The 12,716-nt window shown below is 40.7% G+C and overlaps 1 protein-coding gene across 5 annotated transcripts in view; it reads left to right on the top strand.

The window, feature by feature from the left end:
- The first annotated feature begins 289 nt into the window (after nt 1–289).
- Nucleotides 290–12,716, top strand: part of LOC127930052 (protein shisa-6-like) — an 83,801-nt gene continuing 71,374 nt past the window's right edge. For 4 of the 5 annotated variants that reach the window (XM_052519084.1, XM_052519083.1, XM_052519081.1 and 1 more), the window contains exons 1-2: nt 827–1,935; nt 8,017–8,165. In XM_052519084.1, coding sequence (XP_052375044.1) covers nt 1,391–1,935; nt 8,017–8,165 — 694 coding nt within the window. In that variant the 5' untranslated portion in view covers nt 827–1,390. Of the gene's footprint in view, nt 388–826; nt 1,936–8,016; nt 8,166–12,716 lie in introns of those variants that run through there. The other variant, XM_052519080.1, reaches the window with a different exon arrangement.

The raw sequence follows: 12,716 nt of genomic DNA, 5'->3' as shown, positions 1-12,716 counted from the left end.
TAATAGGGCATAATAAAAGCCAACTATATAGAAGCACCAACAATTGCAACATGCTGCTGTTACATGGTATGAGTGAACGCAGCATTGTGCAGTAAAGGGAAGATTTACACCACCAACGTCGCACTCTGAAAGAGAAAGCTCTAATGCAGTTCTAGAATGGTCCAGATTACGGTGTGCAGCCTGTAGGCATGACCGAGAGCACTGCTATCAGGGGGCGATTTCTAATTAAATGAGGTACCTGTATTGGTGACGTAGACGCGCTCATGTGGAGGGGGGAGTGAGGGATGGAGTCGGGTCGGAGCAGAACGGGGTCTCACGCAGAGCTGAGGTACTTTGGTTCAGTCTGTGGCAGAGTCGAGACACTCAGTTGCCGGACACCATCAACGGGTAAGTGTTTTTCTGTTTCGTTGCTGTGTGATTTTGGTTGTCTTGTTTGTACAAAAGTTTCGTCAGATTCGTCTTCTTCTCTCCATGAATAGAGCTGGAGGAAAGTAAACCCCAACAAGAAAAGAGGGGGGGAACTACCAACACTGAATATGTTAGGCTATTTCTCTGTCAAATGAGTTAAGACTTTTTAATTGTCTGCGTTATAACTTTGAAGTGGACATTCAAAAATAGAAAGTATAGCACGAAGAACTACTCAAAAATATATCCGCATAGTGTCCGCGCTGGGTTGCGCTGTCCATGGTGCTGAAATAGTTCGTGCGTCTGCGAGGGAACGTTTGTTTGATTGAGCAGAATTGTTTTACGCGCGTTCTTTTGCGTCTGTTAAGTTGGCATTGATACGCAATTCATAAAATTAGATTTAATTTGGTGCAGATGGTTATGTTATTTTTCTTGTGCAACATGTTTGGTCCTTTTTTTTCTTTTAACAAAGTATTTTTTTACAGTTGGAATTTACTGAATCCTCTGTCTTTCTCTCCTTCTTTCTCTACAGAAAACAATCAGCGTTCAACTGTGCAAGAGTGAGGGCTTTGCGAATAAATACATTATTATGGTAGATGGCATTGTCTGAGACAGCCGGAAGGGATTCTTCAGCCCATTTCTCAAGCTGAATCCAAATGACACTTCCTCCACCCAAAAGTCCCCCGATGACCACAGAACTCCACTTATATTCGGAGGATGCTGCACAATGTGTGACACGGTCGTCCGACTGCAATTGATTGGTGCAAGAAACGTCCTTCCCTCAACCAGAGCATGACACTCTCGGCAGTGGACAGTTGGAAAAGGGTTTCGGAAATGAACCCCTGTGGACAGCCACAAGACTGGGTCAGTGGCAGGAGCACGGCTAGGTAAAGAACCAGAGGTCTTCGTGTGAGGAGAGAAAGCATACAACTAAAAAAAGTGGGGGGCAAACGATCGCATCAGCAAAGACATACAACCTCAAATCATGGGGATACAGCATCTTCTGCTTCTTTTGATTTACTTGGACCCGCTGAATGTACTGTGTGCGGCTACAGCCAACAAGAAGAAAAACGCTCCAAAGCGGAATCAGAAGATGAAGGAGGTGAACGGCACGGAGGCGCCTACTGCGGTTCCGCGGCGAAACACTCAGGTCCAGGCACCTTCGATCGCTACCCATGACACGTGCCTGGGCTACTACGACGTGAGCGGAGCGTACGATAAAGTGTTCGAGTGCAACAACACCGAGCACCGCTACTGTTGTGGAAGTTGTTTCCTGCGCTATTGCTGTGCAGAAAAAGGGAAACGCATAGAACAGAAAACTTGCACAAATTATAACACCCCAGATTGGATCAAAACGCAGCCTCCCTCCCCGGCACCAACAGGTGACACTTACGACCCTGACTTGGATCAGACTAACACAACGGTATACATCACCTGTGGTGTCATAGCTTTTATCATCCTCATCGGAGTTTCTGCAAAAGTTGCCTACGACAAAGCAACCAAGCCCCCTCAGGAAATGAATGTCCATAGGTAAGTCACCCTGACATTCAGGTTAAGAAATAGTCATTTATAATTTTTTCCTTTGTGTGTGTGTGTGTGTGTGTGTGTGTGTGCTGGTCTGTTCTCCAAAGTATGAAGCAGTCATGGGTTCTGTAGATGATTAGGATAGACACGGAGGGTGACAAGCATTAAAATGGTTGCGATGGCATGATTAACTGTGTGTGTGTGTGTGTGTGTGTGTGTGTGTGTGTGTGTGTGTGTGTGTGTGTGTGTGTGTGTGTGTGTGTGTGTGTGTGTGTGTGTGTGTGTGTGTGTGTGTGTGTGTGTGTGTGTGTGTGTGTGTGTGTGTGTGTGTGTGTGTGTGTGTGTGTGTGTGTGTGTGTGTGTGCAATCACTGTTAAGAAACACCAGCTTCATTTTTCACAGACATGAAAAGTCTGCTGATGACAGTAAAATTGTGTACACTGGGTATAGAAAGCTAAATTAGATTTGTGAATAGACTAAATCACGAGCACTTCATCCCAATGATGCAAATAAATCTGACCATCACAGGTGTGCAGCTATATGCTCAACTTTTGAATAGGGATGAAGCCATAATTTACAATGATGATCAATTTCATTCCACTCTGGAAAATAGTGTTACATCACCTGCAAGCCATTATGCAAAGGCCAACTGATGATTACGATCAACTCCTTTTCAAGTACCTCTCTTGTGCAGATATACACAACCCCCAAGTGACAGTCAACCCAATTCACCACTACCACCACCACCACCACCACCACTACCACTACCACAACCACCACCATAAATTGGAACATTAAATGCCTCTTGTCAACTAAATTATTGTTCCGTTTTCATCAGCAGCACAAACAAACCTCCATGAGGCAGGTGTGGAATTGAATGGCTCTGTCAAAGAAAAGGCATCACATTCATGGTCACAGTATAACATTCAGGCTAGGAACAAGGTTGGTTTGCTTCACTGCTAACAACCCAGAGGACATACTGAACAGATATCACTCTCCCTTCTTTTGATTGGCTTTGTATCTTACGGGATAATGACCCATGGATGGACTGCTGTTGGGAAAGTATAATCAATGTCTCAATGTATTCATTATATTATGTCCCTATGAATGCATACTGTACCAACAATCCTTATAATCGTGCACTCTGCAGTCCTACAATGTCCAAGTATTTGGATAGGTGCTGAAAATAACAAATTGCCTCCGCAATTATTGAAGCTGGTGACTTTTTCCATGACACATTAGAAGCCTTGACTATATTGTTAAGCACTTCCTAGAGCTAGGAGAGTAACTAATGTACTGCAGTCTGAATTGAAAGACAGTTAACCTTCTGAAGTGGAGGAGTATGTTAGGGATTTTGTGCTCTGACATCAACCCGCCATGATGAATTTTGCAGATTAAGCCAGCAGCTTTCTCATTCACTCACAGTGTTGTATGTGAGTAGTATACCTATGCCTTGCAAGAAAAGCTATAACAAGACAGTACCCAAAGAGATGGTTTGGGTGGAGAAACCACATGTGGTTAGCCAATCATTGTGATTGTCTAATGGTGGTCTGGTGTCTATTAGCCCATAGCAGAGGGGGTTGTCTACCTGTTCAGACAAAGCTAAGATCTTGATAAAAGCCCATGTGAGGCTAATTGTGCCTTGCTAGGACTGGCTTCTGTACCCTCGTTACCTGTTGGCACCATAAAATCAAGGCAGTGAGTGGAATTCAGATTGATTGTTCTCAGACTCCATGCAGCATTAATTTGTATCCATTCTTAATTAAGCAAGCACCTCCCATGGTATCAACCCTAGATAGAACATTTATGTTTCTCCACTAGAGATAATTTGTACCACAAGCCTAGTGGATATAGTGGCTGGTCTAGCAGACTGGAAGACCTTTGTCTGGAGTTAAATGCAGCTTGAACTGTAGCGGTGGCCAGATGTTCAGTATGTGGTAAGCTCCAAGGATGACACTGTCATCTTCTCATGACAGGGATCTACAACCATAGATCTGTCTCTCTTCCACAACATCCTTTAACCTCAGCACCTGTTTTCTGCATTAATACTTCTGCTGTTAGATGAGTCACACTCACACTGTTGTTAGAAGTCCATACTTCAGCCTGTCAAATGTCATTGACTCCTAGCTGAACAATGCATATCAAAGCATTAGAAAGGAAACATTTTTGTTCCCCTCAGTTTATTAAACATCTGGTTCTGAAGAGAAATCTTTCAGGTGGACGGTTCTGTTGACAAAATATAGATACGAGAACAAGGCTTGGATAAGTGCCCCCCATTCATTTTTCCTTTAGAAAATTCATGGTTATGTCTACAACCTCAATAACTATTGATTTAATAGTCACACCAAAAATGGTGTCAAGTACAGGTCTTTGATTTAAGAGATAATGCTCTCAGACACATTTTTCTGCTCATAGAGTGACATTCAAATATACAATCCTTAAATTCAAGCCAAGCCTTGATAGTTTCAACGATGACAGTACAAGTAGAAATATGATACCAATATCTGTCTGCCTCTAGTGTATTCCTACAGTTCTAGTCAAAGCTATTTCATGCAACCTACCAAACAACTCACTTTGATCCCACTAAAGACTATTAGACTTCTGAGGCTGTGGCAGTACCTCTATCTCAGTACTCAGAACTGAGGAGACTGTGAGGATTTCTGGCCCCTTAATGCTCTCCTATCCTAGCCATGGGGCGTACTTTCAAATGGAGATGCTTACTGCCACCACCACATCAGTATGAGTGGTGGTGAGAGAGATGAGACAGATGCTGCCCAATTCAGATTTTTTCTTTACTAATTGGTCTTTTGACCAATCAGATCAGCTCAAAAAATATCTAGTGTGAAAATATCTCATGTGACTGAACAAAAGACCAATTAGTGTAAAATCAGAATTGGGCTGCCTGTGTAAATGCAGCCAGAGTAGGGATGACTAAACGAGGAGACATTGCCTAGTGGACATTCAATAGCTTTTTTAATGATTTATTTCCAACAATCATTTGGCACATTTGGTAACAATGATCTCTGCCGGGGAGAAAAAACGACTTCTGTGGCTTGAGACATCCATGCTGATAACCCTGTCGAGAGCTGTATTGGAACATGGGATTAACTATATACTAGGCAATGGTTTAAATGTATTTAGCCCTGTAAAGTGACTCAGAGTTTTATCTCAGTGACTGGGGATGGATTGTGAGGGGAATGCTAAGGCATTGGCAGACCTTTGTTGTTTCTTCTGTGACCTTCACAGAGGCACAATAAATGTCGAGTGAAAGCCAAAGCCAGGGATTTGAGTGGTCTATATTGATCACTTTCTCGAAAGCAAACCTGGATGCAATTTAAGATGGATCTGTTGCAAAAAAGTATCTACTCTCAGATTGAGTACATATTAGGTTTTGTTTTGTCAGTGAGAGTCAGTTCTAATACATTCAAAAGGGATTTATAAATTGACCTGCATGCAGTGAGATTGAATATGTCTTTTTAGAGTGATGTTACCATAATATTGGGCAGAGAAAGCAGATTGGGTGAGGTAGGTGAGATAGTATGACTTTGCAATGTCTCTTGTATAACTGTAAAGCATGTAAAGCACACTTATATGGATTTATTTCTTCTCCAGTCTCTGCTTTTACTCCATTAGTGGTTGGCATGTCAGTGATATCCTTCTCTCTGCTCACATTGGGAATATTCATTTCTTTGGTGTTCCTGACAACCTAATCTCTCATGGACAGACTATGTAAACCTAATTGGTACTGGTACTGGTCCTCGAGCATCTGACCAAATTACAAGAGATTTTAGTTCTGCGTCAACCGAGATTACTGACAACCTGATAGGCAGGGTCAATGCTGCAATACTTTTCTAACATATTCATTCAGCCACGAATCATGGCTTGACAAAGATTTTGTGGAGTTCAGGATCCAAGGGGAGTAGAAATTCACATTGATTTCCATTTTTTTCTCCCCAATGCTTTTGAACCTATTTTAATTGGTAAATGGCCCGGTGCAGCAAAGAAAGACCTAGCAAAGCTGCAGTTGGCTCAAAACAAAGCAGCACGCCTTGCCCTTGACTGTACACACAGAACTAACATCAACAGCATGCATGAGTCTGTCATGGTTGAGGGTTGAGGAGAAATGTGTTACTTCTCTTCGAGTCTTTTTAAGAAATGTGTTTGTGTTGAAAATGCCTAACCACTTGTATAATCTATATGCATACACTTCAAACAGACATACTGTACATACTCCACCAGATACGCCACTATGGGTTTCTTCACAGTACCCAAACCAAAGACAGATTTAATGCATCGCTCAGTTACTGTATGTTTAGAGCCATGTCATTGTGGAATGCTCTGCCACAAGACATTACTTAGGAAAAAAGTAAATTTAGCTTTAAAAATTTTTTTTTAAATGTTGTATCACATCATCTCTCCTATTTATAAAGATGTAATGTATTGTATATATAATAATAATAATAATATATGCCATTTAGCAGACGCTTTTATCCAAAGCGACTTACAGTCATGTGTGCATACATTCTACGTATGGGTGGTCCCGGGGATCGAACCCACTACCCTGGTGTTACAAGCGCCATGCTCTACCAACTGAGCTACAGAAGGACCACTATATGACTATGAATGTGTATATGTGAACACTATGAATATATATGAATACTATGAATAATATGAATATGTAAATACTATTTTTGTTGTCTCTTGGTCTCTTTCAAATATATAACTCTTATTTTATGTGCATTTTTAATTTTTAATTTGATGTAATATCTTGTGTTTTTCTTGTCTATAACTGTTCTGTACTTTGTCATGTATTTGTACATTGTATGTGTACCCCAGGAAGAGTAGCTGCTGCATGTGCAGTAGCTAATGGGATCCTAATAAACTAAACTAATGCGTTTAGAATGCAGATGATAGACTTGTTGAACATCTACACCACATGCTCATAATAATTCATTCTCTGTCTCAGTCTGAAATAACAGACTCAAATAACATGTCACCATATCTGTAAACACATTCTAGTCTTCCTTATCTCTTTTCACAATGTAGAAATGTGTTAACATAGAAAAAAAGAGAAAAAAATCCCATTTCACTGCGGAGGCAAGTCCCTCTGAAACCCAACAAGACTGAATTACATCCTCTGTCATGTGCTGCAAGTGCAGTGTAAAGGGAATTACAATTTATTTTCACTTCTCTTCTTTACAGTATTTACTTCACTCCCTCGATGGATGATGGGTGTATCGTTTGAAGATTATTTTATACGTTCCCATTTCTTGTAGATGTTTTTCCCCTTCCCATACATAGGAATGTACTGGTGCTATTGAAACATGATTTACCGAAGAGATTTTGTAGCGCAATATTTTGAAAAAGCACCTCTATTCCTCCACTGTGTGGGACTGGTTGAACGTGTTCCTGCCATACAAGACACAAAGTAGTCAACTGGGGCGATGAAAACCAGGTCGCCTCAGTCTGTGGAAAGGATATGGTTAAAGTGTGCCCATCCTAGAAGGGAAAGGCTATTAATAAATAGCTCCCAAAGTCACAGAGAGTTATGGAAAGAAGTTGACTCAGGTCGACTTTGACACAGTTACATTACCCTTTCAGCTCTTTGAAGAAACCAATATGTCCACCATCCTCACCACTATACTTCAATGGGGACCAATGTTGAAAATGGTGATAGCAAGATGCTTTGTGTGAAAAATTGGTAACTTGGTAGGAGTTAGATTCCCATTTGAACCTTAGTAGTGGGGGCGTATAGCTCTAGCAGAACATTCTTCAAGGAACATTGATGAATGGCTTTAGCTGTCTTCCCTTGGCCTGAAGGGAAAGGCCCATCTGTACTCAGTGTGGCTCAGTATTGAAACCTGGCCTGTCGGCCACCTTGGGTGTAATTACACTTCACACTGTGCCTGGTTCTGGAGCTCCACCAACACAATTGGAGCTGTATGTAACTAAATAAATTAAGTAGACCTTCTGGGGATGTTGAGAATAATGGTTGTCGGTGATTGAAAACAGGAAATTATTTCTGGTTCTGTTTGTATAGTCTGAAAACTATTAAATTACATCTGTGTTTTTACATTTCTTTTGCAGAGCCCTTGCAGACATTTTGAGGCAACAAGGACTAAATAAGGAGAATGAAAATATTGCAGCATTGGAGGGTTCACCCAAAGACATGGACACACCTCTCCGAACATCCAAGAACCATTACACCCCAGTTCACACCATGCTAGCAAACCACGGTGGGTACCTGCACTGTTTTTACTTCACATATCCAAGAATATCTTGCAAAAATGATTCAAACTGTACTTGTCCTAAGCATAGTTTCTGAAATGGTCTTTTCCTCTAGTACGCTACAATGGTGCACTATGAGTTGAATCAAAGTCCTTTCTCTGTATAAAATCGATACCCAAGATGACAGAGTTACTATGGAAACAGAAGTTATGTTAAGTAGTTAGATCAAATGAAACGAGGTTCAATGTAAATGTCATGAGAACATAATAGAGAAGGTGTTATTAAAGCCATATTCTTTGCCCTCAGTTACGTTCTCTGAGTGGTGGAGATCCAGTCTGAATTTCATATAGACAGTAGTGATTGGTAGGTATTGTGGAGGTAGATTATAGAAATCCCATAGAAACGAGACAAGCAGGGATGACTGAATAAGGAGACATTCTATTATGGACTTTCAATAGCTTTTTATGACTACACAGTAATCTTCATTGTACACGCTTCTATGTAACAGTATATATAACTACTGTCATTATACTTGGCTGACATTTGTACAACAATGTTATTTCTATGGTATGCAACCTTTGCATAGTAAAGTGGGACCTTATTGCTTTCATTATTGGTCAAAATGGTCTTTGACACACACACTGAAATAGATGATGGGCAGTGTTGGGGAAGCTACTCTGAAAATATAATTAATGAGCTACCAGTTACTTCACACTATTGTAAGTTAAACTACACTAAAGCTAACCTTAATGTTACTTTTAAAAAGTAGTTCACTACATCCAAACTACTTAGCGAAAAATTATCATACCTGAATCTGAAATGTCACAGACTACAAATTGCAAGAACATATCACTCTGGAGTCAGATGTTAACAGAATGTGTATTCTGCCCTATTAAACTCAAACATGTGGAATTCGTCACACAAAAAGTGTTTCAAGTGAGAATTAGGCAGGTTTGATGCTGAAAACATTAAGGAAATTCTTGCCTACTTCACCAATATTTTATTTCCAGTTCCAGTAGTAAGCTACACCACTACATGGCAACAAAGTAATGAACTACTGAAAACACTACCAAGATTTGAATGTAGGCCAACTACCACAAAGCTACTGCAAAAATGTATTTAAATTGCAAGTTAAACCACATGTAGTTCACTACTCCCCCAAACTGATGATGGGGGCCCTGCTACTTAAGTATATATTTTTAAGACTGAAAATGATATAGCAGTGTAGACAAAGGGCCTCGGCTGAGTCTATTTTCATGCTGGGGTTCCATAAGCCTACTCAGCATTGGCTCAAAATGGAGATGCAAATTAATATGTTCTTCGGGAGACACATGGCTTTTGTCCTGAGATAATTCGGTCTTGCATCGTTGTTCCTCCTTCTTTTATCCGGTCTCCAGATCCCTGCTCCGGGGATCACTTGCTAAGTGCCCTAGTATGGTGTCCCAGATTCAGTGTTATGTTTCACTCTCGTGTCAAAGTAGACACTCCTCCTCATCCAGGGATTGTGTCAGAGGAGAACTGTTACGTGCTACACCATGGGATGTGAGCCGCTTTTCTCAGACTTGACTCGAGCCACAAAAGCCACAGCTGCTGGTATGTGCAGTTTATTATTAAATGAAACTACTGTAAGGGCTAGCCAACAGAGGTGGTTACAGTTATGTTTGCCTGAATTCCAACACTTGACACTTCAATACAATTGCTAAATGACTTAAATGTAAATGTAAATGTAATAATTCTCATTGGAATCAATAACCACTTTGACTGCCATTTTACAGTTGCCCAAAACTAGGATTGTCTAACCCCTTATTGGCTTTCATCCCCTCTAACAGCTCTCACTGTGTTTCATTAATCCATAATGTTAACCCTGAAGTGACCTCAAGACTACCATGACACCTCAGTGTTTTACATTAAGAGATTATGGACTGTGCTGCATACACTGGGGAAGTATGCAACACAGTCCATAATCTCTTAATGTAAAACACTGGGGAAGTATGCAGCACAGTCCATAATCTCTTAATGTAAAACACTGGGGAAGTATGCAACACAGTCCATAATCTCTTAATGTAAAACACTGGGGAAGTATGCAGCACAGTCCATAATCTCTTAATGTAAAACACTGGGGAAGTATGCAGCACTGTCCATAATCTCTTAATGTAAAACACTGGGGAAGTATGCAGCACAGTCCATAATCTCTTAATGTAAAACACTGGGGTGTCATGGTAGTCTGGAGGTCACTTCAGGGTTAACATCAGGGTTAGCATTATGGATTAATGAAACACTTTTACATTAAGAGATTATGGACTGTGCTGCATACTTCCCCAGTGTTTTACATTAAGAGATTATGGACTGTGTTGCATACTTTCCCAGTGTTTTACATTAAGAGATTATGGACTGTGCTGCATACTGTTGGAATCGGCTCAACTTTGAACATTGAGATATTAAATAAATGATAGAGACGAAGCCTTGAATAGAAAGACTCTGTAGCAACCCAGAAGGCTTTGCAACATGTTTGATGGAGGAGAGGAGAGCGATGTGTTGATTTAGGGAAGACAGATGGATATCTGTGGATTAGGTGAAGGAGGGGTTGAGGTCAGGAGTTGAGGGGTGAGGTCAGTTTCCCTTCAGGGATTAATCAGGGTTAGTATCTGGTTACCTACTTTCTCTTGGGCAGAAACTAAGGATGGAGAGAGGGAGTGTCTTAAATAGGATGTATATAATTGTGATGTCTGAAATGTTTTGCTGTCTGATTACAGCTGTACAGAACCTTTGGGAATAATTAAACTTGGTGAAAGCTTCTCTAGTGTCCGTGAGTCATTTACTCTGAAAAATAGAACCTGACAATACTTCCCCAGTGTTTTACATTGAGAGATTGTGGACTATGCTGGATACTTCCCCATTGTTTTACATTAAGAGATTGTGGACTATGCTGGATACTTCCCCAGTGTTTTACATTAAGAGATTGTGGACTATGCTGGATACTTCCCCAGTGTTTTACATTAAGAGATTGTGGACTATGCTGGATACTTCCCCAGTGTTTTACATTAAGAGATTGTGGACTATGCTGGATACTTCCCCAGTGTTTTACATTTAGAGATTGTGGACTATGCTGGACACTTCCCCAGTGTTTTACATTTAGAGATTGTGGACTATGCTGGATACTTCCCCAGTGTTTTACATTAAGAGATTGTGGACTATGCTGGATACTTCCCCAGTGTTTTACATTAAGAGATTGTGGACTATGCTGGATACTTCCCCAGTGTTTTACATTAAGAGATTGTGGACTATGCTGGATACTTCCCCAGTGTTTTACATTAAGAGATTGTGGACTATGCTGGATACTTCCCCAGTGTTTTACATTAAGAGATTGTGGACTATGCTGGATACTTCCCCAGTGTTTTACATTTAGAGATTGTGGACTATGCTGGATACTTCCCCAGTGTTTTACATTTAGAGATTGTGGACTATGCTGGATACTTCCCCAGTGTTTTACATTAAGAGATTGTGGACTATGCTGGATACTTCCCCAGTGTTTTACATTAAGAGATTGTGGACTATGCTGGATACTTCCCCAGTGTTTTACATTTAGAGATTGTGGACTATGCTGGATACTTCCCCAGTGTTTTACATTAAGAGATTGTGGACTATGCTGGATACTTCCCCAGTGTTTTACATTAAGAGATTGTGGACTATGCTGGATACTTCCCCAGTGTTTTACATTAAGAGATTGTGGACTATGCTGGATACTTCCCCAGTGTTTTACATTAGGGGTTATGGACTGTGCTGGATACTTCCCCAGTGTTTTACATTAAGAGATTGTGGACTACGCAGGATACCTCCCTAGAGGCTGACTATTTTGTTTGGGTTCATGTCAGTCCTGTAATTGGTCTTCATCCCTTGTGGCCTCCTTTCTGACACGACTCATCTTTCTGTTGTGAAATACTGTATGCATCTCCCTCAAGTCTGGCATCAACTGTACTATACTGGGTGAAACTGGCCTTGACTGAACTAGCCTCAGCACATACACTATTCCATTACATACTGTATTACAATGCTAGTTGCTGTCTTTGGTGGCTCATGTAGATTATATGTGGATATACCTGGGAATCTGCAGTAATACATGAGATCCGCATATGAATATATCTGTTTTTCACAATTCAGATTGTATTCTATGTTGTTTTATTTTCACACTTGGAAATATACACTGCTCAAAAAAATAAAGGGAACACTAAAATAACACATCCTAGATCTGAATGAATGAAATATTCTTATTATATACTTTTTTCTTTGCAATGTTGAATGTGCTGACAACAAAATCACACAAAAATTATCAATGGAAATCAAATTTATCAACCCATGGAGGTCTGGATTTGGAGTCACACTCAAAATTAAAGTAGAAAACCACACTACAGGCTGATCCAACTTTGATGTAATGTCCTTAAAACAAGTCAAAATGAGGCTCAGTAGTGTGTGTGGCCTCCACGTGCCTGTATGACCTCCCTACAACGCCTGGGCATGCTCCTGATGAGGTGGCGGATGGTCTCCTGAGGGATCTCCTCCCA

This window comes from Oncorhynchus keta, chromosome 5 (genome assembly GCF_023373465.1).
Source record: "Oncorhynchus keta strain PuntledgeMale-10-30-2019 chromosome 5, Oket_V2, whole genome shotgun sequence".
Taxonomy (NCBI): Eukaryota; Metazoa; Chordata; class Actinopteri; order Salmoniformes; family Salmonidae; genus Oncorhynchus; species Oncorhynchus keta.
The sequence above is the reverse complement of the archived record's forward strand: the minus strand, read 5'-3'. Positions and strand labels throughout refer to the sequence as shown.